Source organism: Nanorana parkeri, unplaced genomic scaffold (assembly GCF_000935625.1).
Source record: "Nanorana parkeri isolate BGI_ZX_2015 unplaced genomic scaffold, ASM93562v1 scaffold1758, whole genome shotgun sequence".
NCBI classification, from domain to species: domain Eukaryota; kingdom Metazoa; phylum Chordata; class Amphibia; order Anura; family Dicroglossidae; genus Nanorana; species Nanorana parkeri.
In genome coordinates this window covers 124,833-148,988 of record NW_017308026.1, presented here as the reverse complement: position 1 = coordinate 148,988, position 24,156 = coordinate 124,833, and the positions used below count along the sequence as shown (strand labels likewise).

At 45.4% G+C, this 24,156-nt stretch overlaps 1 protein-coding gene across 1 annotated transcript in view; it reads right to left on the bottom strand.

The window, feature by feature from the left end:
- LOC108799560 (E3 ubiquitin-protein ligase MARCH6-like) overlaps positions 1-24,156 on the bottom strand; it is a gene marked incomplete at its 3' end in the record, with an annotated part of 212,060 nt that overhangs the window by 150,338 nt on the left and 37,566 nt on the right. The window contains exon 3 of the mRNA XM_018571434.1: positions 5,919-5,992. Within this exon, the coding sequence (XP_018426936.1) occupies positions 5,919-5,992 (74 nt within the window). The remainder of the gene's footprint in view (positions 1-5,918; positions 5,993-24,156) is intronic.

Below are 24,156 nucleotides of genomic sequence, written 5' to 3'. Positions count from 1 at the left end.
ACTCTTGGGGGGGAGTGGGGACACTGGGTAGTGTGGCCTCGGTGTCTGGCGGTATGATTTTGTTGTAGTGTCTTTTCAGGGTAAGATTATGGATGAACTTATTGAGGTCTTTGAGCAAGGTGAAGGAGTAGGGATTGATGTCAGGTGCGAAATTTAGGCCTTTGAGTAATGGTTTCTTCGTGGGGGGTCAAAGTGTGGTTGGAAAGGTTGAAGATTTTTACTGTTGATTGTTTAGGGACTGTCTTTCTCTTTTTGTGACATAATGAGTGTGTCCCTCCCCTTCTTCCTCTTCTGTTTTTTTTCTTTTTGGGGGGCGCATGGGGCCTAATCCTAAAAAATGCTGTGAAGGGGATGGAGTGGTGTCGGTGTTGGTGGAATGTAGTGTGTTTGAATCTGGTGCGGGGTCAGAGGTGATGGCTGCGACTTGGTTGTAAGCAGGAGTGGGGTGGGCTGTGTAGTGTAATGTGGAGAGGGTGGAAGATTCGATGTGGGTGGGGGTGAGTACCGGGTGGTCTAAAACTGGGAGGGGGGCCTCATCAGAGGTGTCGAGCAAAGTTATCGGGGATAGGCTGGGAGGGGGGGGTCCACCCGCTCCATCCCGTAGACACACCGCTCGCTGTGCCGGGCTTACTGCTCGTGCCCTCGAGCGGTGTAGTCTCATCACTCCCCCCGGCTCTCCTAGCCGCAGCGTCCATCTCCAGGCAACCACTCCAATCAGCATCTTCCCCCCTGACACCCGCAGCTTGTCAGCGAGCGACTCAGTCTCCGCCCCCGATCCACTCGGCACACTTACTGTCCTCATTCAGCCGCCTGTCACATTTCTGCAGGCTGCCCCACACAGCACTGTACCCGGGCTATAGCCCACATAGTTCTGCCAACATCCACAAAGCCCTCTTCTCACTGTGCTGCCACAATCAGCGGTCCTCCCCACTACCCAAGATCCCTACCACACACATCATCTGGACACAGGCTCTCACTGACACTGAGCCCCCCCTCAGACCCCACGGCAGTGGCATACCCACACACCCCCATCTGCGTTTACACATTTTTGAGTACCCACCACTCCCACCAACCAAGGACTCCCATCCATCCACCCCTCGCCGACGATAACGCGCTAACATCCACTCCTTGGTAAGTTGCCAATTCCCTTCCAGAGTTTTACCTAGGTCAGTATATGGTAGTAGCGCTTCTGTACCCCTTTTTCTGTCTCAATCTTTTTCTGCAGCCCCTTGTTATCAATGAACAGGAATCCTCTATGAGTGTTCCTGTTCATTGATAACTTGAGAATATAGTAGGTTTACTATAACCACAAATATGAATGAACAGGAGGGGGTATAGATCACTCCCATTTCATAATTGAGGATATAGTACACATACCATATCTTCAATTATCTACAAACACTCAGAGATCACCGATCGCTGAGTATTTGTAGCCTGCTCTCCTCTCTGACACACACCGTCACAGGAGGCTGAGTGAGCGGTGCGAGAGGAGAGCCCAGCCTCCTGTGAGAGCGCTGTCTCCGCCCCCACACCGCTCTGTCGCACTGTGATAGGCGGCCGAGCGGTGTGGGAGGAGAGACACCACCCGCACATTCTGCATAACTCTAAATTTCACTGTTGGCTAATGTAACCGTGCATTTAGGTTCACTAAAGCAACCTCCCCGTCTGGAGACACAGAGCTGGGCGTGACCGACAGCTGGCTCTGCTGTCTTAGATGTGGTTTCCACTACCATCTGGATTGATGGGCTGCTTCTAGAAGCAGAATTTCTGTCGGCTGACTATCTTATGCATCCACTTATGGTAACACTATCCCCTATTTTACAACAAAGAGATCTTTGTATTTTGTATATTAAATCTTTATTCCATTTTTAACATATATCATTTACAACAAATTAACAGTCTTTTCGAACACATTTTAAATACTCCATCTCTTCCATTTATCCGCATTTAACATGTATCCCTCTGTCATTCCACCCATTCAATCCGATTATGTCCCCTTACTACCTTCAGTATCCCTATATTCCCGAAGAGAGATCTTCACTATCTTCCTCCTATACTAGATCCATACTTAACATCCCTTAAATTGCCCCCCTCTCATCCCTGTTCCCTTAGTGTTGTATTTTCTTATACTCCCTTTCAAGGATGCTTTGTATCCTACCTTACACGGGAAGCCCAGCCTTCACTGCTGCCTCGGCGCCCAATCGTCTCAGCTTCGCCGCTTGACTGGCCCCATGGCGACGCCTCCTCCATCGCGGTCTCTGCCTTTGCCTCAGTCTTGCCTCATCTCACCGTCTCCGCCCCGTCTCATGCCGCTCCGTCCCCGTCTCTTCATCTCAGCCTCGATCTCACTCTGTCTCCGCCCCGTCTCATGCAGCTCAGTCCCCCGTCTCCTCCCGTCCTCTCATCTCCGCCCCCATCTCCACCCCCTGCCGCTCCGTCCCACTTCTCCTCTTGCTCGCTCGCCTGCCGACGCTCGCCTGCCTACAGACATTAGACAGCTTGGCTGCCTTAATGTTGTGGTGCCTGAACCTTGGCTCGCGTGCCAGCAGAAAGGGCCTTGCGTGCCATAGGTTCGCCACCACTGTCCTAGTAGGTGTGATCATGTCTGCTTTTACTAAATACCATGCATATTTGAATTCTGGTGGGAATATGACGTCACACACACACACACACACACACATTAATATTACATATACACACACTTTTGCCAAAAGTATTGGGACACCCCTCCAAATCATTGGATTTAGAAGTTCCATGAAATGTTCTTGCTACTAAATATTCCACGGTAAACTGTTGGAGGTATTATAACAAAGTGGAAGCAACTCGGCCACAAAGTGGTAGGCCGCGTAAAATGACAGAGCAGGATCAGTGCATGCTGACGTGCACGGCGCGCAGAAGTAGCCAACTGGCTGCAGAGTCAATAGCTACAGACCTCCAAACTTTGTGTGGCCTTCAGATTTGACACAACAACTGTGCGTAGAGAGCTTCATGGAATGGGTTTCCATGGCCGAGCAGCTGTATCCAAGCCTCACATCACCAAGTGCAATGCAGAGCGTCAAATGCAGTGGTGTAAAGCACGCCACCACTGGACTCGAGAAGTGGAGACGTGTTCTCTGGAGTGACGAATCACACGATGGACGTGTCTGGGTTTGGCGGTTGGTAGGCGAACGGTACTTGCCTGACTGCATTGTGCCAAGTATAAAGTTTGGTGGGAGGGGCGATTATGGTGTGGGGTTGGCTTTCAGGGGTTGGGCTTGGTCCCTAGCTCCAGTGAAGGGAACTCTTAAGGCATCAGCATACAAAGAAACCTTGGAAAATTTCATATTCCCAACTTTGTGGTAACAGTTTGGGGATGGCCCCTTCCTGTTCCAACATGACTGCGCACCGGTGCACAAAGCAAGGTCCATAAAAGACATGGATAAGCGAGTTCTGGGTGGAGGAACTTGACTGGCCTGCACAGAGTCCTGACCTTAACCCAACAGAAAACCTTTGGGATGAATTAGAGCAGAGACTGCAGGCCAGGCCTTTTCGTCCAACATCAGTACCTGACCTCACAAATGCGCTTCTAGAAGAAAGGTCAAACATTCCCATAGACACACTCCTAAACCTTGTGGACAGCCTTCTCAGAAGAGTTGAAGCTCTTATAGCGGCAAAGGGTGGGAAATCTCAATATTGAACCCTACGGACTAAGACTGGGACGTCATTAAAGTTCATATGCATGTAAAGACAGGCATCCCAATACTTTCGGTAATGTAGTGTATGTATATTGTTTACCACGACAGTAGAAGTGATTTTTTTCTGAAGATATGGGTAAACAACGCGATTTAACAGCCTTTGAACGTGGGATGATTGTTGACGCTCAGAGCCATGGAGAGAGTATCAGCAAAACAGCAGAATTCGTTAAATGTTCAAGAGCAGCTGTTAGTGTTTAAAGCCTGGACTGTCAGCCAAAAATCTGGGTTTGAACGTGTGAATTGTGGCAGTCAGCGACTAGTCAATGTTAGGGCAGAACGGAGAGTGGCAAGACTGGTACAAGACAACAGAAGGGCAACAGTGCATCAAATTACTGCAGATCTTAATTAGGGATCCTCTCATATGATCTCTGAACGCACTGTTCGCCGTACACTGCATGGTATGTGATATGGAAGCCGAAGGCCCGTTCGAACACCTTTGCTGACTGCAGTTAACGAGATAAAACGTCTCCAATTCGCACAGGAACACAAGGATTGGACAGTCGAGCATTGGAAAAAAGTAATGTGGTCCGATGAATCACGTTTCCAGTTGCATCATGCAGATGGCAGATGGCAGATGGCAGAGTGAGAATTTGGCGGAAACAGCATGAAAGCATGCACCCCACATGCATGAGTGCAACCCTTCAAGCTGGTGGGGGCAGTGTTATGGTTTGGGGCATGTTTTCCTGGCATGATCGGGTCTTTTAATATGTGTGGAACAACGTCTCAATAGCACAACATACCAAAATATCGTTATCCCCGAAACGTTGCACCAGTGTGATATGCTGCATCTACGTCAATAAAATTAAAATTAAATAGACACATTTGAACTGCATTTGGAGTATCAGTGTCCCTGTTTCTATCTAGTTACCCGACTTGACCCTGTCTTTTATATTTTACTAAAAACATGGTTAAGAATAAATGTTTAACATAACGTACGGAAAACTTTTTTTTCCCCCGAAATCTACGGTACTTGTTTCATTATACACCGAGTGGCCAGATTACTATGACCACCCCATCAGTACTTTGTTGGGCCACGAGATGACTTCACAAGAAGACTTCGTTGGGCCGCCTCGTGACTCCACGAGATGTTGAAAGGTGATGCGAGGAATCTGACACTGCACTGTTGCCCTTCTGTTGTCTTGTACCAGTCTTGCCACTCTCCGTTCTGCCCTAACATTGACCAGTCCAGTCTTTAAACACTTTAACAACAGCTGCTCTTGAACATTTAACGAATTCTGCTGTTTTGCTGATACTCGCTCCATGGCTCCGAGCGCCAACAATCATCCCATGTTCAAAGGCTGTTAAATCGCGTTGTTTACCCATATCTTCAGAAAACAAATTACCCCCTACTGTCGTGGTAAACAACCTGCTTCCCTATTTATAATGGTCTGGCCCTCTAGCAACTTCAGCGCAAAATTATAGCTAATTATAGCATATTTGCCTACAAATGTCAGGTGGTCATAATAATCTGGCCACTCAGTGTATAGTAAAAAATGGTGATTATATACCACCAAAAGAAAGCTATTTGTCCCCAAAAAATGATAACATAAATTACAAGGCTATAGTTCAGTCATGCTGACTGGTGAAATTTTTGACTGACTGTTGAGACACCCTAAACTTTTTCAAGCCCTGCATATAGGTGTACTATCTATACCCTGTACTGTTGTCCAGCGCAGCCCTATGCTATGGATTTCGATTCCAATTAAAAATTAATGGCAGTACGGGGTACAGATACTGGCGAAGGGTAAGGACCATTCACTGGAAGATAAGTATGGGGGGGGGCGATTGGGAACCCTTTAAACAATTCGGGTTTTTTTCATAGCGACATTGAAGATATTGTATACATGCAATGCTTATATGGATGTTCTAAATTGCAGGTGAATAAAACAGATAACATGTGTACATAGGTTGCTTGGCAGCAGTATTTCATGCATTACTTGTATGATAGTTTAAAAATACTGACAGGATATGTGATGTGTAGAGAGCTTAACAAAAAAACTGTTGCTCAAGTTAAAATATGATTAAGTAAGATAAAGACATCTGAAGAATTGGAAGGAAAAGTGCTGTTTACATAGATAGATTTGTCTAGCATACTAAAATCTAACTAAACAGATTTTATTACATAATATTGCCACTATGTGTCTGGAAATAACATAATCCGAATGTTAAGCAAAGTAAACTTACTTGGTGTAAAAGCAAATCTGTGCTTGCATAGTTCACAGTATTCTTTTCTGCTGTGTTTAAGCCATTGAACTAAGCTGAAAGAAGACCAGATAAAGCATGTCAATGTGACTCTTTGCTTTAACACCCGCATTTTAACATATTAAAAACAGACATTTTTTTCCCCAGAAAAAAAAAAAACTGCAAATGTTCTCCAGGAGACCTGCTTCGTAGTTTAATTTAGCCTTTTTGCTGCGGGTCCAATTTTTCATGCATATTACAATGTGTATTTTTTTCACTGAAAATTTACTAAGACCCCCTCAAAACTACATACAGTCTTGTGGAAAGGAAAGTACACCCTCTTTGAATTCTGTGGTTTTGGATATCAGGACATTATAAAAATAATCTGGTCCTTAGCAGGTCTTGGAATTAGGTAAATACAACCTAAGGTGGACAGCACATGGCATATTGCACCGTGTCATTAGTTATTTTACAGATATAAAATCAAAATGGAGAAGCCATGTGTGATAAACTAAGTACACCTTATGATTCAATAGAGTGTAGAACTACCTTTAGCAGCAAGGTATTTTGACCCACTCTTCTTTACAATGTTGGCTCAGTTCATTGAGGTTTGCGGGCATCTGTTTATGCAGAGCTCTCTTAAAGTCCCGCCACAGCATTTCAATCAGGTTGAGGTATGGACTTTGAGCCAATGCAACACTTTGATTCTTTCTTTTTCCAGCCATTCTGCTGTAGATTTGATGGTGTGCTTGGGATCATTGTTCTGTTGCATGACCCAATTTCGGCCAAGCTTTAGCTGTCAGACAAATGGCCTTACATTTGACTTTAGAATACTTTGCTATACAGAGGAGTTCATGGTTGACTCAATGACTACAAGGAGGCCAGCTCCTGTGGCTGCAAAACAAGCCCAAATTATCACAACTCCCCCACCGTTCTTCAAAGTTAGTATAAGGTGTTTCTACTGATATGCCGCGTTTGGTTTTTGCCAAAAGTGGCACTGTGCATTATGTCCAAACATCAACACTTTGGTCTCATCTGTCCAAAAGACATTGTTCCAGAAGTCTTGCAGTTTGTTCAAATGCAACTTTGCAAACATAAGCCATGCTGCCATGATCTTTTTAGAGAGAAGAGGTTTTCAACCGCGATCATGTGCAAATGCACAGGCAGGGTGGTATTGCAGCAGGAAACCACGCAATCTGCCTGGCACAACTGGGGCGCCATTAGAAAATAATGGCACTGCCAGCGCGATCTGCGGTGTTGTGCGATCGGTGACTGCACAGTCATCGTGCACGGATCCGAGCAGATGGCTGGGCGGTCACTGAATCGCACACCACCGCCAATCATGCTGGCAGTGCCATTATTTTCTAATGGCACTCCAGTCCCGCCAGGCAGATCGCACAGTTTCCCGCCGCAATACCGCCTGGGCGGTCCCACGCGATCGCGGTTGAAAACACTGCGCAGTGCGTGCCGCCAAAAAAGGTACATGTACCTTTTTTCAGCGATTGCCACACAGATTTAACAACATACATGCGGACCCAAATGCTGTATGCAACCGCACATGCGTCCTGGGATTGCCCAAGTCTGCACCAACCACAAAGGGTAAATTCACTTTCCCAAGTAATTTGGGAAAATGGAAAATGGAATTACCCGCACAAATCTCCCTCCCTTTATACTTACCTTTCGGCGAACGGTCCTTCCCGTCCCCCAGTACGGGTGTACTACCTGAACCGTTCCATATTTTCTGAATGTCGCTCGCAAATTGCAGGCACTCGTTGGTCAACGCGGTCACCTGACCAATGAGAAGCGCTTCTTAGCACTGCTAAATACGGTTTTGGTTAACAAAAAAAAAATTTGTATCAGGACAAGTAGATTGTCATGAGGGACAAGTAGATTGGGCCCCCACTTTAGTCATTGGACAAGTATTTTTTTCCAAAATGTCCACACCCCTGTGAGGTTGTGTTTACCTAATACCAAGACCTGCTAAGGACAAGAAGATTTTCAAATGTTTATGAAGCCTATATTGTTTTAAAAAAAAAAAAATATACAATTACATTTTAGTGCACACAAACTATACAATCTTCAAATTTTGCATTATCCATTAAATATAATAGAGGACACTGTCAAGTTAATAAACACCAATCATGTAGTAGTAACACTAATACAAATGCACTGAGTAGTAATGTTAATAACAATGTACTGAGTAACTTTGTGGCCAACAGAAATCTGGATTCAAAACAGACTAGCAAAACTTAATACTAATAAATCACTACAACAGTGTCCTCAGTGAGCTTAGCTCTGTTATAGTCAAGCCACTATTTCTAACTTATTAAAGAATCCTTACCGACTGGAATAATACCAACTGACTGATGTAGAGCAAATATGGTACCAATATTCAAAAAAGGGTCCGGATATAAGAAGAAACTACAGACCAGTACGCCTAACATCAAAAGTGTGTAATTTGATGGAATAGTAAAAGCTGGCCATACACTTTTTTCGTTCAACCTGCAGGCTGAAAAGAAAAAAAAAAAAAAGAAGAGCAGATTCCTCCATCAACACTACGAGTGCGTTGATTGAGGAATCCCCACTGTACCAGTGGCCACTGTCAGAATACTCAGACTAGCAGCTCATTGGCTGCCAGCTCGGTTTGTATGATTTTCCGACCGCCTCCTTCTATCAGCTGATCGAGGGATGCCGGCCGAAAAGCTGCAGACACAGCACCCACTGTGCGAATTTCAGCCGGTTCCTCAAGAACCGGCTGAAATGTGCCACCTTCAGGGACTACATTGAAGAATTTTGCATGGATTTCTTTAAAGACTGTTCTTGTGAGAATCCTGCTGGCATTCTAGGAGAAAGAGGAAAGCCAGTAAACGTAGTTTAACTGAATTTTGCTAAAATATTTAATACTGTACTTCATACTGATTACATGAACGTGTTCAGAGAGGAGAGGGGACCTCAGGTATGACGATTACAGAGACGATTATAAAAGAAAGAAAAAAAAAAAAAAGAACAGTTATAAAAATTACACCTATTTACTATGGTGAAGAAGGGCTTATGAGGGGATATTTACTTTTTAAGGTATTTATACACTGAGTGGCCAGATTACTATGACCACCCCATCAGTACTTTGTTGGGCCACGAGATGACTTCACAAGATGACTTAGTTGGGCCGCCTCGTGACTCCACGAGATGTTAAAAAGGTGATGCGAGGAATCTGACACTGCACTGTTGCCCTTCTGTTGTCTTGTACCAGTCTTGCCACATTGACTAGTCGCTGACGGCCCCAATTCGCTCGTTCAGACCCAGATTTTCGGCTGACAGTCCAGTCTTTAAAACACTTTAACAACAGCCCCTCTTGAACATTTAAGGAATTCTGCTGTTTTGCTGATACTTGCTCCATGGCTCACGCCAAAAATCATCCCACGTTCAAAGGCTGTTAAATCGCGTTGTTTACCCATATCTTCAGAAAAAAATCACTTCTACTGTCGTGGTAAACAACCTGCTTCCCTATTTATAATGGTCTGGCCCTCTAGCAACTTCAGCGCGAAATTATAGCTAACTATAGCTAATTTGCCTACAAACCTCAGGTGGTCATAATAAACTGGCCACTCAGTGTATAGCGCTGGCAATTTACACAGAGCTTTAAATATTGCACATTCACATTAGTCCCTGCTCCCAAGCTTACAATCTAAGGTCCATATCTTACATGCATACATACTAGGGCCAATTTAGCCAGGAGCCAATTAACCTACCAACATGTCTTTGGTGTGGAAGGAAACCAGAATACAAATTCCTTGCAGATATTGATCTGGCTAGGATGCGAACCAGGGACCAGCGGCAAGGTAGAAGCCCTAACACTACACCACTGTGCTGCTACAATGTGCAAATATATTAAAAGTGATAATAGTAGCTGTAATAAATGGATTATGGTAAGGTCCCTGAAGATTTCAGATTGGATGAAAGGAGGTTTAAATCTCAACTTCGTAAAGGGTTCTTCACAGTTTGAACAATGAAAAAGTGGAACTAAGCCCATAACTATCATGCCTCATTTAAATGAACAAGCGGTACATAAGGCCAAGATACAGAGGGGTGCTACCCGTGTCCCCAAATAAACTCCAAGAAAAATATTTTACAGTAAGTACAAAAATCCTACTTTACCATCCATTGCGAGACACAGGGACATAGAAAATAACAGACATGTGGGACATCCAAAAGCAATCGAGGGGTGGGCAACAGCCACTGAGAACTCCAAAGAAACCGGACGGGTGGGCATCAGCCAGTGAGAGATCCAATCCTTTTTCCAATTAAATTCTTTAACCACTGGGACGTTCAAAAGTAGTGCAGAGGGGTTAGCAATACAGCAAACAGCAGCTAACAGGCCCAAGGAACAATGAACCCCAACATGGAACAGATAACTAAAAACAGAGACCGGACGTCAAAGGGCCAACCTGAAGGACTTTCTGGCCAAAACTGGCATCAGCAAAGGCCTGAACATTCACCTGCTAAAACTTACCAGAGTACCAGGTGGTGAAAGCCTTACAGATTTGGGAAACCGTAGCCTGATGCTGAAAAGCCACAGAAGCACTAACACTTCTAGTGGAGTGAGTAGCAATCACAAAGCGGAACTTTCCTCTTCAGCTCATAGACATGTGTAAGGAGACTTGCCTTCGTTCAGATCTGAGGGACGTATTTGCTCCGCCCAGCACTTCCACATCACTCGGCTCCGCCTACCGCTGATGAGCTGTCTGCTTAAGAAGACTGGGAGTTCAGTTGCTCAGCGTCTCACTATTGTTGCGGATGCTGAGAAATTGGCCTCCACACGTCAGGACTCTCTCCCTCCCTGTGACTCACCTCTCAGGATTGAGCAGGACAACCTTTTCCTCTCCACACCTGCTGTTCCTGACGCTCTCAGTCAGGCTGCTGCACACCTTGCTCTCCCTCTCCTGAAGGTTACCAATGGAATCCGCATTTAGCAGCACATCCATTCCTGGCACTTTGTTTCTACCCAGCAGCTTTACGAGTACTACTACAACAGGAGAACATCTCATCAGCCTTAACCAACCGCAAGTAACCTTATAACTGTTTAAATGCAAACCTTCTGCTGTTACTCTGCACCTTATTGTGTTACATGACCATGCACCTACAAATGCTTGTACAACTGCCAAATGATAGCATTGTCTAAAAGTTCCATCTACCTCGCTAATGGATAAACACATTCCAGTTTTCCTTTTGTACCACTTCCCACATTAACTTGTGCATATTGAATCTATCCCTACACCTTGTTTGTTGTTTCCAAATAAACCTCCAACAGTGTATGATGTAGCCAGTCCCTGCTCATACCTGTCTAACCATTAGAGTTAATGTTGCAGGACTGAAAAACTGTCACGGTCATAAAATACTTATAATTTGGGCTGGATAAGAAGCTGCAGTTGAGAATCCATTGATAGCGTGAGATAACGTGTTGAACCCTGACAGCCTGAGAGATGGTCCGACATAACCACCTGAACCTGTACCCCATATGGAAACGCACAGGGATAACGAACAGAGTCAGACTTGTAAATGGAAGCTGTCACAGAGGGGTACACTCTAAGCACCCGTACCATGTCTGAACAGTGAAGGAATTGAAATTCCCTTAGGATATTTCAGTGCAGGACACAAGGTTGGTAAAACAATGTTCTAGTTAAGGTGGAGGGAAGAGACCACCGTAGGGAGAAAGGAGACTCAAGACCTCCGCACAACTTCATCCTTATGGATGACTAAAAAAGGGCTTCTTGCCTAGCAAAATGATGGAGACAGGGAAGGCCACCTTCTCTGTAAGAGATATGAGCGGTTCTAAGGGCTGCTTCTGAAGGGCTGACAGAACCACACTAAGGTCCCATGGAGTCACCGAAGCACATACAGGGGGAACAATATGGGTTACACCCTGCACAAAGGCCTTTACTATGGCATGAGAGGTATACAGTATCTGAAAGAAAAGGCAGATATCTGATCCCTGATGAAATTCAAGGATATACAATTGTCCAGGCCCGATTGGAGAATTGATCAAATCTGGCCCACGCAGTACTTCTACAGCGGCACTTCCCAACTTTATATCAAGGAGCCTTCCAGGAGCAATGGTAGACCTTGTGGGTGGTTGATTTTTTAGCTTTAAAGAAGAAATTCTACTTTACTATCTCACACTACAATTTACGAGAGCTTAGTCACCTAACCCCAATAGTACTGTATATGTTGCTTTTATCCCATGCTTCTGTGTGCAGCAGAATCAGAGGTCCAGATGGTGACACCATGCCTCCCCAATTGCCACCAAGGGATGGGCCTCTTGATTGACAGCTCTTGTCACTGCCCCTGCACTTTTTGTTTTATATACATTCTTTATGGTTTTTTAAGGTTTACAAATAGAAAAAGCGTATGTATGTAGAATAGGCTCATGCCAACAAAAGTCTGACAGTAATATAGATACAGTGTTTGTAGTACAACGTATACAAATGTACAAGTAAAGACCATTACGTTACTAGAACAGATGTGTCGGGTACGGTCACATACTCAGTGTGCCATGGATCTACAATGCCAACTGGGCCAGAACACAGTGAGAGCACCAAAATGGCTAGTGAAAATATATCTTCACGCAGGGGTTGAGGATCATGAGGCAGGTGACACAACATCCCAATGATATTGTAGGCGGTATTTGAAGTACGTTTAGCATAAATGTTTCGGATGTAATCGGGAAGGGGAGGAGGTGGGGGAAGGAAGGGGAGGAGGGAGAAGGTTGCAGAGTGGGAGTAGTAGAGCCAGGTGAGGAGTGGGAGGACGTAGAGAAGATACCAAAAGAGGGGAAGGAAAAAAGGGGAGAGAGCAAAGGGTGGCATTTTCACCCAACGAAGGGTGATAGAGTCCTCAGTGAGGGAGAGGTATTCAGGGGACCGGATGTATTCCATCCAGGGAAACCAAGTGCAGGCGAAGGATCTGGAGGTGTGTTTGTGGAAGCTCATGAGATCCTCCATGAGGAATATATCATGACTGCGGTCCAGGACTTTACCAATGTGGGGGGGGTTCAGGTTTCTTCCAAAGGACGGGGACACGTGCCCGGGCCGCGTTGACTACGTGTCGGATAAGCGAGTGGGTATAAGTGCGGAGAGGGATATCATTGTGCTGTAGCAGGAAGAAGGCAGGGTCCCGAGGTACCTGGGCATCTGTGAATGTCTGAGTGAGAGCGTGTAACTGATCCCAGAACTGCCGGAGAAACGGGCAGGATCAGAAGACACGGAGCATACCTGCCGATGGTTGTTGGCAGGGCCAACAGAGGTCAGGGGACTCCGGGAACAAAGTGTGGAGAGTTTGCCGAGTGCGGTACCATCTGATCACTATTATGTAACGGTAAGATAGAGATAATAGTTTCTCTGCGGCCTCTGGGGTTATGCTAATTTTCCCAACAAAACCAGAAGAGTTATGATAGCGTAAGAGATCTTGTCAAATCTCCCACTTGCTTAAGACCTTTGCTTCTTAAACTTGTGAGATCCTTTAACCTGTTTGGAACTTCTATTTTTCGCAGCAGCCACAAAATAAAGGCATATAACTGTTCTATAATATACTGCATAATAAACTCAAGTTTACCAAATTCAGGTCTCTCCGAGTGGGAGAAGATGAACTACAAATGACCTTCTGTCCACACCAATGGACCAGGGCTTTTAGCTCTACTCATAAAGTGACTGTTGACTTGTGGGCACTAGCTCACAAGATAACACTCCACTGATATTTCACCCCTATACAGTTAAGCAAGATGTACCCATCTTCCCCTCAGGCCTGATAGTCTGATCACTCCACTGTTTGTAAATAACTGGGGACACATTGTACTGTATACCCAGTTATGAATGAACAGGATGTGATTTACATCATCACTTCACGTTCATTCATGATTTTCTCAATGGGGAGAAGCACTCAGTACAGAGGCTCCTCCCCATTCAGAAACTGATGATAGTAAATGTTTTACTATCAGCAGTTTCTGAATGAATGGGAAGTGTCCGGTACCTTTGTATGAGCCTGAAGTGACAAGGAAGGCCTTCCCTTGCTGCTCTTGTCTGAGCCCCACTGGAGGTAGAACAGTAGTTATACAGACAGAGGGGCACGAGTGCCTGTGGCTGGTATGAACTCCAAACCTCTGTCATTGTCCTTAGTGGTGAGACAAGTTGTTTTACATGCTGGTTTGTGAGTGTGCCATGGTATGAATGCTGGACACACTAGATGTGCTGATGCTGACAACAGGACGCTAGAGACAGCTGGTGGAAGATGGCAGATCCTGATGACACTTGTGTGAGAGGCTGAAGCATAGTCAGGGACAAGCCAGATCGGTAACGTGCGGTCAGCGTGGTACAAAAGCAGGTGACAGAAGCAGAGTCAGGAACAGGCCGGGTCATACACTAGCGAGCAGAATGGTACCGGATCAGGAGGCAGGAGAATGGTCAGGGACGAGCCGAGGTCACAAGGCAGGCAGCAAGCAGGCAGAGTCAATAAGCAAGCTGGGTCAAACAGGTATCAGGAGCACAGATGCCAGTTACAGCTGAAGATCTCAGCAAAGTGCAGATGCAGGAGCCATTTTTAAATAGCCCGCCTGGCGTCAAGGAAATGCATGTGCACGTTACCTGCGCATGCACAGTACTAGCGGCAACACACCGATTATGCGCATAGCGTGCCGGCAGAAGCTGCACTATGGTTGCTGACTGATGCACCCTGAGCCTTCGGATGCCCAACAGGTCTTTTCTTTTCAGGATGAGCTCGAAAGAATGATTGAATCAGCGTTTTAGCACGCACATTGGACTCAGGTTCCCAGGAATTTTCCTCAGGGCCATATCCTTTCCATTTAAATTAGATATTGAAAGTCCCTCTGCGTCTCCTGCAATCCATTACGGATTTGCGGTAAAAGAAACGCGGTAGAAGAAACGCGCGTTTACGGGGGCTATCCGGCTGTATCCTAATGGATATGCGCGGCAAATACGCCCCAAAGAAGCTTCTGTACGTCTTTGGGCGTAGGGCGTTCCTACGCTCTGTAAAACGCCCAGGTGGGAACCATGCCCATAGGCAATTATTGGTTTTCACATGTTGAGCGTTTTACAGCGCGTAGGGACGCGCTGTAAAACGCACAGGTGTGAACCAGGCCTTAAGCAGTGATACGTGAAACACTGGATATATTTTATGACAACGGAAGTTTCAATCTGTAAGCAACTGAATTGATCCTCTGAACAACTGGAAAGGGACCCACGTATTTGGGCCCAAGTTTCCTGGAGGGGCAAGCCAACTTCAAATTAACGTTACTTGCGTGTGCACATTTTCGAGCATGCGCAGTACTAGCGGCAATGCGCCGATTACGCGCAGTGGTCCGAGCAGAAGCTGCACTATGGTTGCTGAGTGATGCACCCTGACAGGAAGCCTCTGTACTGAGTGCTTCCCATTCACTGAGTGCTGAGGCTGAAGAAAAAGAAAATTGGGGACTCTGTGTCCTCAATTTTTTTTTTCTATTTCAAAAAATGTCAGAGGTCCAGATATTTCACCCCCCCAAGTTAATGTCAGCACTTACCTTAAATGATGTCTCCTAATCCGATCTTCTTTCCTGTTGTTTTGAGCCATATACACCTCCCACATATCTCGGCAGATCATCTGGACTTGCCTGAATACTCCCATCACTGCTGAGGAGCTAGGGAAAACTATAGACTCTCTCCCGAACAATAAATCCCCCGGTCCAGACGGCTTCTCAGCGGAATATTATAAAACGTTTAAACTCCTACTACTCCCACACCTTTTAGAGATCTATAAAGAAGCTATATTAAACTCTTCATTCCCCCCTGAGATGCTTCGAGCCCTTATTGTTACAATCCCCAAACCAGGGAAGTCACCAGACGTACCCCAAAACTTCCGTCCTATCTCCCTTCTCAATACGGACTTGAAAATATACGCAAAAATCTTGGCGAATCGCCTTAAACACATTCTTCCTTCGCTAATTCACCCCGACCAGACGGGATTTATTAAAGACAGACAAGCCCTGGATGCCACAAGACGCCTTATCAATATCATACACTATGCGAAACAGCACAAAAACTCCTCTCTTTTACTAGCCCTTGATGCTGAAAAAGCCTTCGATAGGATACACTGGAAATATTTAGAACAGGTACCCCTTAAATGTGGCCTCTCTGGACCCGTAACCAAGCTATTCTTGAGCTCTACTCCTCCCCTTCAGCTCAGGTATATACTTCCAAGGCACTCTCAAACCCCTTCATAATTACAAATGGCACTAGGCAGGGCTGCCCACTCTCCCCTCTAATATTTAATCTCCGCATGGAGCCCTTCGCGGAATGTATCAGATCTCACCCTAAAATATCGGGCTTTAAACTCGGCCCCCACCATCATAAAATTCATCTATTTGCGGATGTTATATTTATGCTTACAGAACCCGGATCTTCTCTTGCAGCGATTCAGGAGGTGATACATAGCTTCAGCGAGGTGTCATACTACAAGGTTAACGCTACTAAATCTTACATACTCTACCTAGGGGTTGCCCCTAAGACCCGCTCATACATAATGAAAACACTCCCCTACATATGGAGCCCGACGAGCATTTCCTACCTGGGAATACCCAATACAACTCACTGCATCTACATCAGTTATTTAGCAAAAACTTAGCTGTTATTTAGCGAAAACTTAGTTGTCTAAATTTGAACTAACTTGGTCAGGGAGGCTGGCGGCCTTTAAAATGATGTTACTTCCTAAACTATTGTATCTGTTCAGGTCTCTAGCTATCCCTATTCCCCAAAAATACTTTGTCACTACGCTCAGCTCTACTTCAATATATCTGGCAATATAAGAAAGCACGCTGTGCTTACTCTCGCCTAATTAAACACAGTAGTGCAGGAGGTATGGGACTTACCGACTTTAGTCAGTACTACTTGGCCTCAGTTCTGGACCAACTTCAAAACTGGTTTCGCCCATCGTCTGGCACATTGTGGTGTGACATTGAACGGTTCTTAACACCCACCTTAAAGTGACATTAAACCCCTCAGATTTTTTTACATAAAATACTGTAATGTGTGCCTTACTGTAATCCATGGTTGTTTCCCTTCTCTTTGATGCTCTTCCTTTTAAATCTGTATCTTTTCTCATGCTTGGAGAGAACTTCCCTTTTTAGCTCAGGGCCTCTTCCTGTAGTGCTGGCTCAGGTTACAGCCTATAGAAACGTATACACAGACACCGTTTGAGACAAGGCAGTCTGCTGAAAAGGGAAGTTCTCTCCAAGCATGAGAACAGATACAGATTTAAAAAGGAAGAGCATCAAACAGAAGGGAAACTACCATGGATTACAGTAGTGTGCACATTACAGTATTGTTTTATGTTAAAAAATCTGAGGGTTTAATGTCACTTTCAATCTGACTCACTTCCTCTTGGCGACATCCTGGCCTAATCGACCCAAAGTTGCATCTGACATATCTCCACCTAACGTTGCCTCATTTCCAACAAATTAGACATCTGCTCCTCTATGTAGAATCCCCCGTTGTGAAAATACCATCCAATCTCTGGTCACTATATAAATAGCCCATGTGCCTCCATCTCCTTGATTTACAACACCCTATAGAACAAACTGCTATTTTTCATATCCCCACCTTTTGTGAAATGGGAAAAAGACCTTGAATCAACATACAGGTGAAACTCGAATAATTAGAATATCGTGCAAAAGTAATTGCAGTAAGTGCTGCAAAAGGGGCCCAAACCAAGTACTGAGTACATATGCATGCTTGTACTTTTCAGAGGTCTGATATTGTTCTATGTACAATCCTTGTTTTATTGATTGCATGTAATATTCTACTTTTCTGAGATTGTGGATTTGGGGTTCTTGGGGTTTTCATGAGCTGTAAGCCATAATCATCACAATTATAACAAATCACAGCTTGAATTATCTTGCTTTGCATGTAATGGAGTCTCTCATATATTAGTTTCACCTTTTAAGTTGCATTAGTGAAATATGCTTGTACTTTTCAGAGGTCTGATATTGTTCTATGTACAATGTAACAAATCTCACAAAAAATTACCCTACGGTGGTATCTCACTCCTTATATAGACTGGCAAAGTTCTCTAGTGATGCTAGATACTGAATCCTGAGTAGTGTCACTGGAGCTCATATCGCCTCTAACCCTGCGTTAGCACTTCTAAATTTAGGCATCGATAATATCCCTTCTCCTTTCAAAATAGTTACCACACACATATTAGGAGTGTCCAAACTCCTAATAGCGAGAAACTGGAAATCTATTGACCCTCCTGCGATTGGAGAAGTCCTGAAATTAACTCACATGCATTACAATTATGAGAGAATTTTGGCACATCGCCAATCTGCCTTGCATACATTTGATAGACTATGGTCACCATGGACTACTTGGTATAAGCCCCCTGGCTGACAATTCATATTGTAGTTTTCTTAACCTACTATGTACTGGAACTCCTTACCCATCTTGTTTAATTTGTACTGAATTTGCATTTATTTTACCTTTCTAGGTCTATTCTGTATATTACTCACTGCAGTATTCTGAGTATGCTCACTGCAATTCTCTTTAATACTCCCATGTTTGGGACACTGCAATACAGAACTGTCTGTTAATAACCTTCAAAATCTAATAAACATTTGTTAAAAAAAAAAAAAAAAAGAAGAAGATGCAGGACAGAAGTAAAATTTTGCAGCCAGTATGACATTTTGGTCTTGGTTTCTAAAAATGTACTTCCCCCCCATTGTACGTTAATGCACTCTGTTTTGTCCCTGCAGTTTGACCCTCTACACTGCCATCCTTTTTGAAGCTGCCAATAGAGTCCTATATCTAAAACCTGCTCCAAAGAAACTAAAAGAAAATAACTATTTAAAAAAAAAAAAATTTCAGGGGCGCATGCGCGCGACGGTGCAAGATGGCTGCTTCTTGATACCGCTCCGCACTTCTTGAGCCGAGAGACACCCGCATTCAGCCATAACCCTGCTTACCGGGTCGGATCCCTAGGTTGCTTGTGAACCTACTCAGCCCCGGCGTCCGAATGAGATCCTCACAATCGAAATACAAGCGCGGCAACCAGCCCTCCGACACTCCTTAGCCCCGCTCTCCTGAGGATCTACGTTCCTGCCTGCGTGAAATGGGCCTTCAGGTCCCTGTGGAGCCCCCCTCCTCGCCCACGGGCTCGCAGCCCCTACAGCGGAGGGCCCAGCCCTCTCAGAAGTCCCACTCTTCACAGGCCTCATGTGATCCTGGCCGGTCGCCTCGCAGATCTCAGGCCCTGCAACGCTTGGGTTCACAGGTTTTTCGCTCTAAACCCAACGGCTGAGCTACCCTGCATTCTACCTGGCTTACACAATACAACCTTGGAATGGGCTCTTGTTACCTTTTTTCTGTTTCTGCTCCCTACCTCCTGGAACGCTATCCGGTAACCCAAGACCCCCCTGAGGTTCCTCCGTATGCGGGTATTGTTCTGGCCTTGGCTGTGCCGGTGGAGCTGACCTGTGGGGGCATCTCCTGGTCCTTAGGCCTGGCTAAGCCATTGCTACCCAAGGCGACCGCCCCCTTATTTTTTGATTTTTGCGCTGACTGATTCCTCCAAGGGTATTCTCTCTTTTGTTTTATGCCTCTTTTTCCTTTTTTGTTTTTTTGTTTGCTTTTCACACCGGACCGAGGCCTTGTGGAAAACCAACATGGTCGCTAGAGTTACCCTTCCCGCACACAGAGGAGGTGCCATGTGCCCATGTTCAGCAACACTCGTTTTATGTTTGATTTTTTGTTCCTACTTCTTCTTTTGAGTAGTTTTTCATTTAATACTCGTTTACCGTTACTTACAGAACTGTTATACCAAACCGATAACTCCTTCCCGTTCATATACCCAGTCATATCCTCCGTATAGAGCACAGTAAGATCCTCCGCTTTATATGGCATGCCCGTAAGCCCTGCTTAGCTGCCAACATCTTGTACCACCGATTCACTATTTTCCCACTGGTGTGGCTCCGCTGGTATCCTGCAGCAGCAGCAGGTAGCTGGCATCCATGCTATGGTTTCCAGAAGCTACCCCACCCCCGGTGATTGTACACAGACCGTTACGGTCCTTATGTCCCACTTTAGTTTCTGTACGGGGGGCTTTTGTTTTCGACATACCCTTTAATTGATGTTATATGGATATCCTTCACTGGCTCTATATTGGATGACTTTACAAAATGCATTGATATGCCGTTGTATTGTTCTAAGTCAATTTTCCATTGTATAAACCTGCTGGACCTTACTTCTACTGTATGATCTGTAATTCTGTTCTGTTGCAATAAAATAATTGTACAACAAAAAAAATAATTTTCAGGTATGCTGTTTGAATGAGCAACTTAACAATAACATAGTAGAGGTTTCTCAAATATGACTGAGAATGTGGAAATACACTAAGATTAAATCTCTTTTTGTTAAATCTTAAAATGGTGGCCATGTGTCTTTTAAGGGACCTTAGAATAAACAGGTTAATATAATCACCTTTGATATATTTATACATTGGTGTACTCGATCGTTGTTAGCTGCAGATTTGCATTGCAGGCTGTTGTCAAGCCTGTGCTCTACAAGGACACGCAAATCTTTTTCCCATTACTGATTTACCCAGGGAAGCCCCTGCCAGACAGTATGTTGCATGCATATTTTAAGAACCCAAGGGTATAAGTTTACATATTTCAATACTGAACCCTCATCTGCTATTTGCTGCCCACCCCTCTATTTTTCCTAGGTCTTCCTGTAATAAATACATCGTGTGCTGAATTTTTTATCATAATTTGGTATCTCAGCAAACATAATGATATTGAGGTTGGCATTAGGAGTTCATTTTAATAAAGTTAATAAATAAAGTGAGGCCTGGGCACACCACTCACAACTTCAGTCCATTTAGAGAATGAGCCATTGATCACTACTCTCCGGACACGTTCCTGTAACCAATTTCCTATCCATGTACATACAACGTTTTCTGCACCAATAGACCTTATTTTGCAAATTAAACATTTATGGAGGTACAATGTTAAACACTAGGGATGCACCAATGCCGGTTTTTCGGTATGGAGTATGAATACCGATATTTATATTTTGGTACTCGCCACTAACTAATACCGAAACTTCCGGGAGCATGGAGCCGGCTTCCCAGGCAATCGGAGCCGGGCAGCGTGTCATTACCCGCTGCCCAGCTTCTTGATTGACCGGGAATCCAGCTCCATGCTTTTTGGCCGGCTCAATGCTGATTGGTTGGAAAGCTGGCTTTCCAGCCAATCAGGAAACCGGGCCGCGAGTCATTACCCGTGGTTTCCTGATTGGCTGGGAAGCCAACTCAAGGCATTTAAAAAAAAAAAATTTACTTTTTTTTTTCTTTTACTTTAATTGCTATGACATAACCCGCCATGTGATAGCATATTGGCAGTGATCGATCATCTTTAAAAGGTGATACTGGGGGTCCCCTAGTATCCCCTTTAAATTAGCTATTGAAGTGCAGATCGCACTTCAATTGCTTATTGCTCAGCTTCAGTAGCCAGGCAATGACAGCTCAGGAAGAAGTCATGCAATCCGTGTCACACCATGTCCCATAGAATGGAGAGGAGAAAGGCGAGTGGATGTTCTCCCCTATTCAGCTTCCCGCCGCCACTCGACATGCTGGTCTTGGGCCCGCAGGAGGGGTAGTGAAGCCCGGGAAGCCCAGCGGGATTGTCGGGCGGGCCCATAGAAGGCCCGAGACAGTTCTCCTTCAGGTCCCCCTCTGCTGATTGACAGCAGGCAGTGGGCGGGTGCAATAGCCAGCAGGGGCATGGGGCAGCAGAGAAGGAACGGGGCACAGCAGCTGAACATGGTCCCTTAATTATTTTACAAACCACTGGCGTTAAGCTGACCAGTGCTCATTTTAAATGACCACTGGTCAGCTTAGATAAAAAATACATATTTTATTATATAATTTGTCCTATTTACATTGCCTCTGAAATTAATGTTTCCATGAATTAGGGAACAAAAACGCAAGAAAACTTAAAAAAAAAAAAAAAAAGAAGGTTAGCTAAGCAAACAAAAAGGAATTATTTGCAGCTGATTTTAAAAAGGAACAAAGTTTATTTCATTTTTTTTTAAACTTGCAAGATTGATTCAATTCTGGTTTTCACTTTTGCTGCCAAATTGGAATAACGCCATTTTATATTTGTTACATGTCCTCATTCACATCACTTAATACAAGTTAAGCTTCTGGGATGCAAGGGAGTGGAGGGTTATTGTTAACATAATTAACCCCTGTCTGTACTGTGCTGGCAGATGTCATCAGTTGTAAACTAGATTTGAACACTGTCTTTCCTAACAAAGTGTTAAAAGATCTAGAAGAATTGCATGTCAAGGAGAGGAAGCTCAGATTGTCCCTGGTCTTTCTATGGGGAGAGAAAAATAGGATTTTTGTACTCACCGTAAAATCCTTCTCTCTCCGTTCATTGAAGGACACAGGGCAACAGATCGTAGATCCTGAATGGTAGGGTATATCACCACCTGCAGGAGTAGGACGCTAGGCACATAACAAAAGACAAGACAGCCTAGGGGCGGGCCCCTGCTAGTCGCCCAACCCCCCTCTTGCTGACAAGTCTCCAGTAAGTAACAAGCAGTTAGGAGTGCACACCCCATAAAAGAGCACGGGACCTGTGTCCTTCAATGAACGGAGAGAAAAGGATTTTACGGTGAGTACAAAAATCCTATTTTCTCTCCCATTCATTGAAGGACACAGGGCAACAGATCGTAGATCCTGAATGGTAGGGACGTCACCAAGTAGTAACACACTGAGGGATGGGCAACAAACAAAAACACCCAAAAGACCCCTCAAAGCGCTGCCTGCAACACTTTGCACCCCACACCAGCATCCGCCGATGCCAACACGTCCACCATGTAAAAAACTTAAAAGGTGTGAACAGAAGACCAAATAGCGGCCTTACAAACCTGAGAAACCGAGGCCCCATGGTGAAAGGCCCAGGAAACCGCAACTGCCCTAGTAGAATGGGCAGTGACAGGGAAAGGAGGCTCACGCCCTTTAACGGCGTACGCCTGAATAACCACATTGCGAATCCACCGAGAGATGGTAGCCGCCGACGCAGCCCGGCCCTTACGAGGGCCCTCGGTGAGCACAAACAAGGATTCCGTCTCACGAAAAGAAGCCGTAGCTTCCAAATAAACACGAAGAGCGCGAACCACATCCAAACTGTGGAGCGCACGTTCCTTCCTATGAACCGGCTTTGGGCACAGGGAAGGTAAGACAATGTCCTCATTCAGATGGAATGCCGACACAACCTTAGGCAGGAAAGCCGGAGAACCGCAGAAAGGCAGCCAATTCCGACACCCGACCGCACGGAAGTGATGGCCACCAAAAAGGCCACCTTTTGCGACAAGGACATAAGCGGAATCTCCCGAAGAGGCTCAAATGCAGAGTCCTGCAACACAGAAAGCACCAGATTCAGATCCCATGGAGCCAAAAGGCGAGCGTACAGGGGGAGCAATGCGCGTAACCCCCTGGACAAAAGTGCGAACCAGAGCGTTAAGACGCCAAAGGCCGCTGGAAAAGCACTGCCAAAGCAGATATTTGGCCCTTCACAGTACTCAAGGCCAGCCCTTAAGCCACCCCATGCTGCAAGAAGTCTGTCGATGGAAAACCAGCGCGGGGACAGAGGCAGAGGCCTCACACCAGGCAAAATAGGCCCTCCACGTGCGATGGTAAACCTTACGAGAGACCGCTTTGCGCGCTCCTAAGCATCGTGGAAATGACCGCATCGGACAACCCCCAGTCCTTCAGCCGTCAAAGCCAGCGACTGTAAAAAAGGATGGAACACAGGTCCCTGGGACAGAAGATCGTGAAGCAGAGGGAGCCGCCACGGGGCGTCCACCACCTGCTGAACCATGTCCACGTACCACGCCCTCCGAGGCCAGTCCGGGGCCACGAGGACGACGGTGACGCCCTCGGTCAGGATCCGACGCAGAAGCCGAGGCAACAGATACAGAGCGGGAAAGGCCTAAAATTAGACCGTAATGACCCCCCGACAACGCAACAGCACCAGGGTGGGGGCAAACACCTTTGTGAACACTCGCGGGGCCGACGCCAGCCCGAAAGGCAGCGCCACAAATTGAAAATAGTCCTCCCCCACCGCGAAACGAAGATACCACTGATGAGTGGTAGACATCCTTGATATCGATGGAGGCCAGCAGATTTCCCTCCCCCC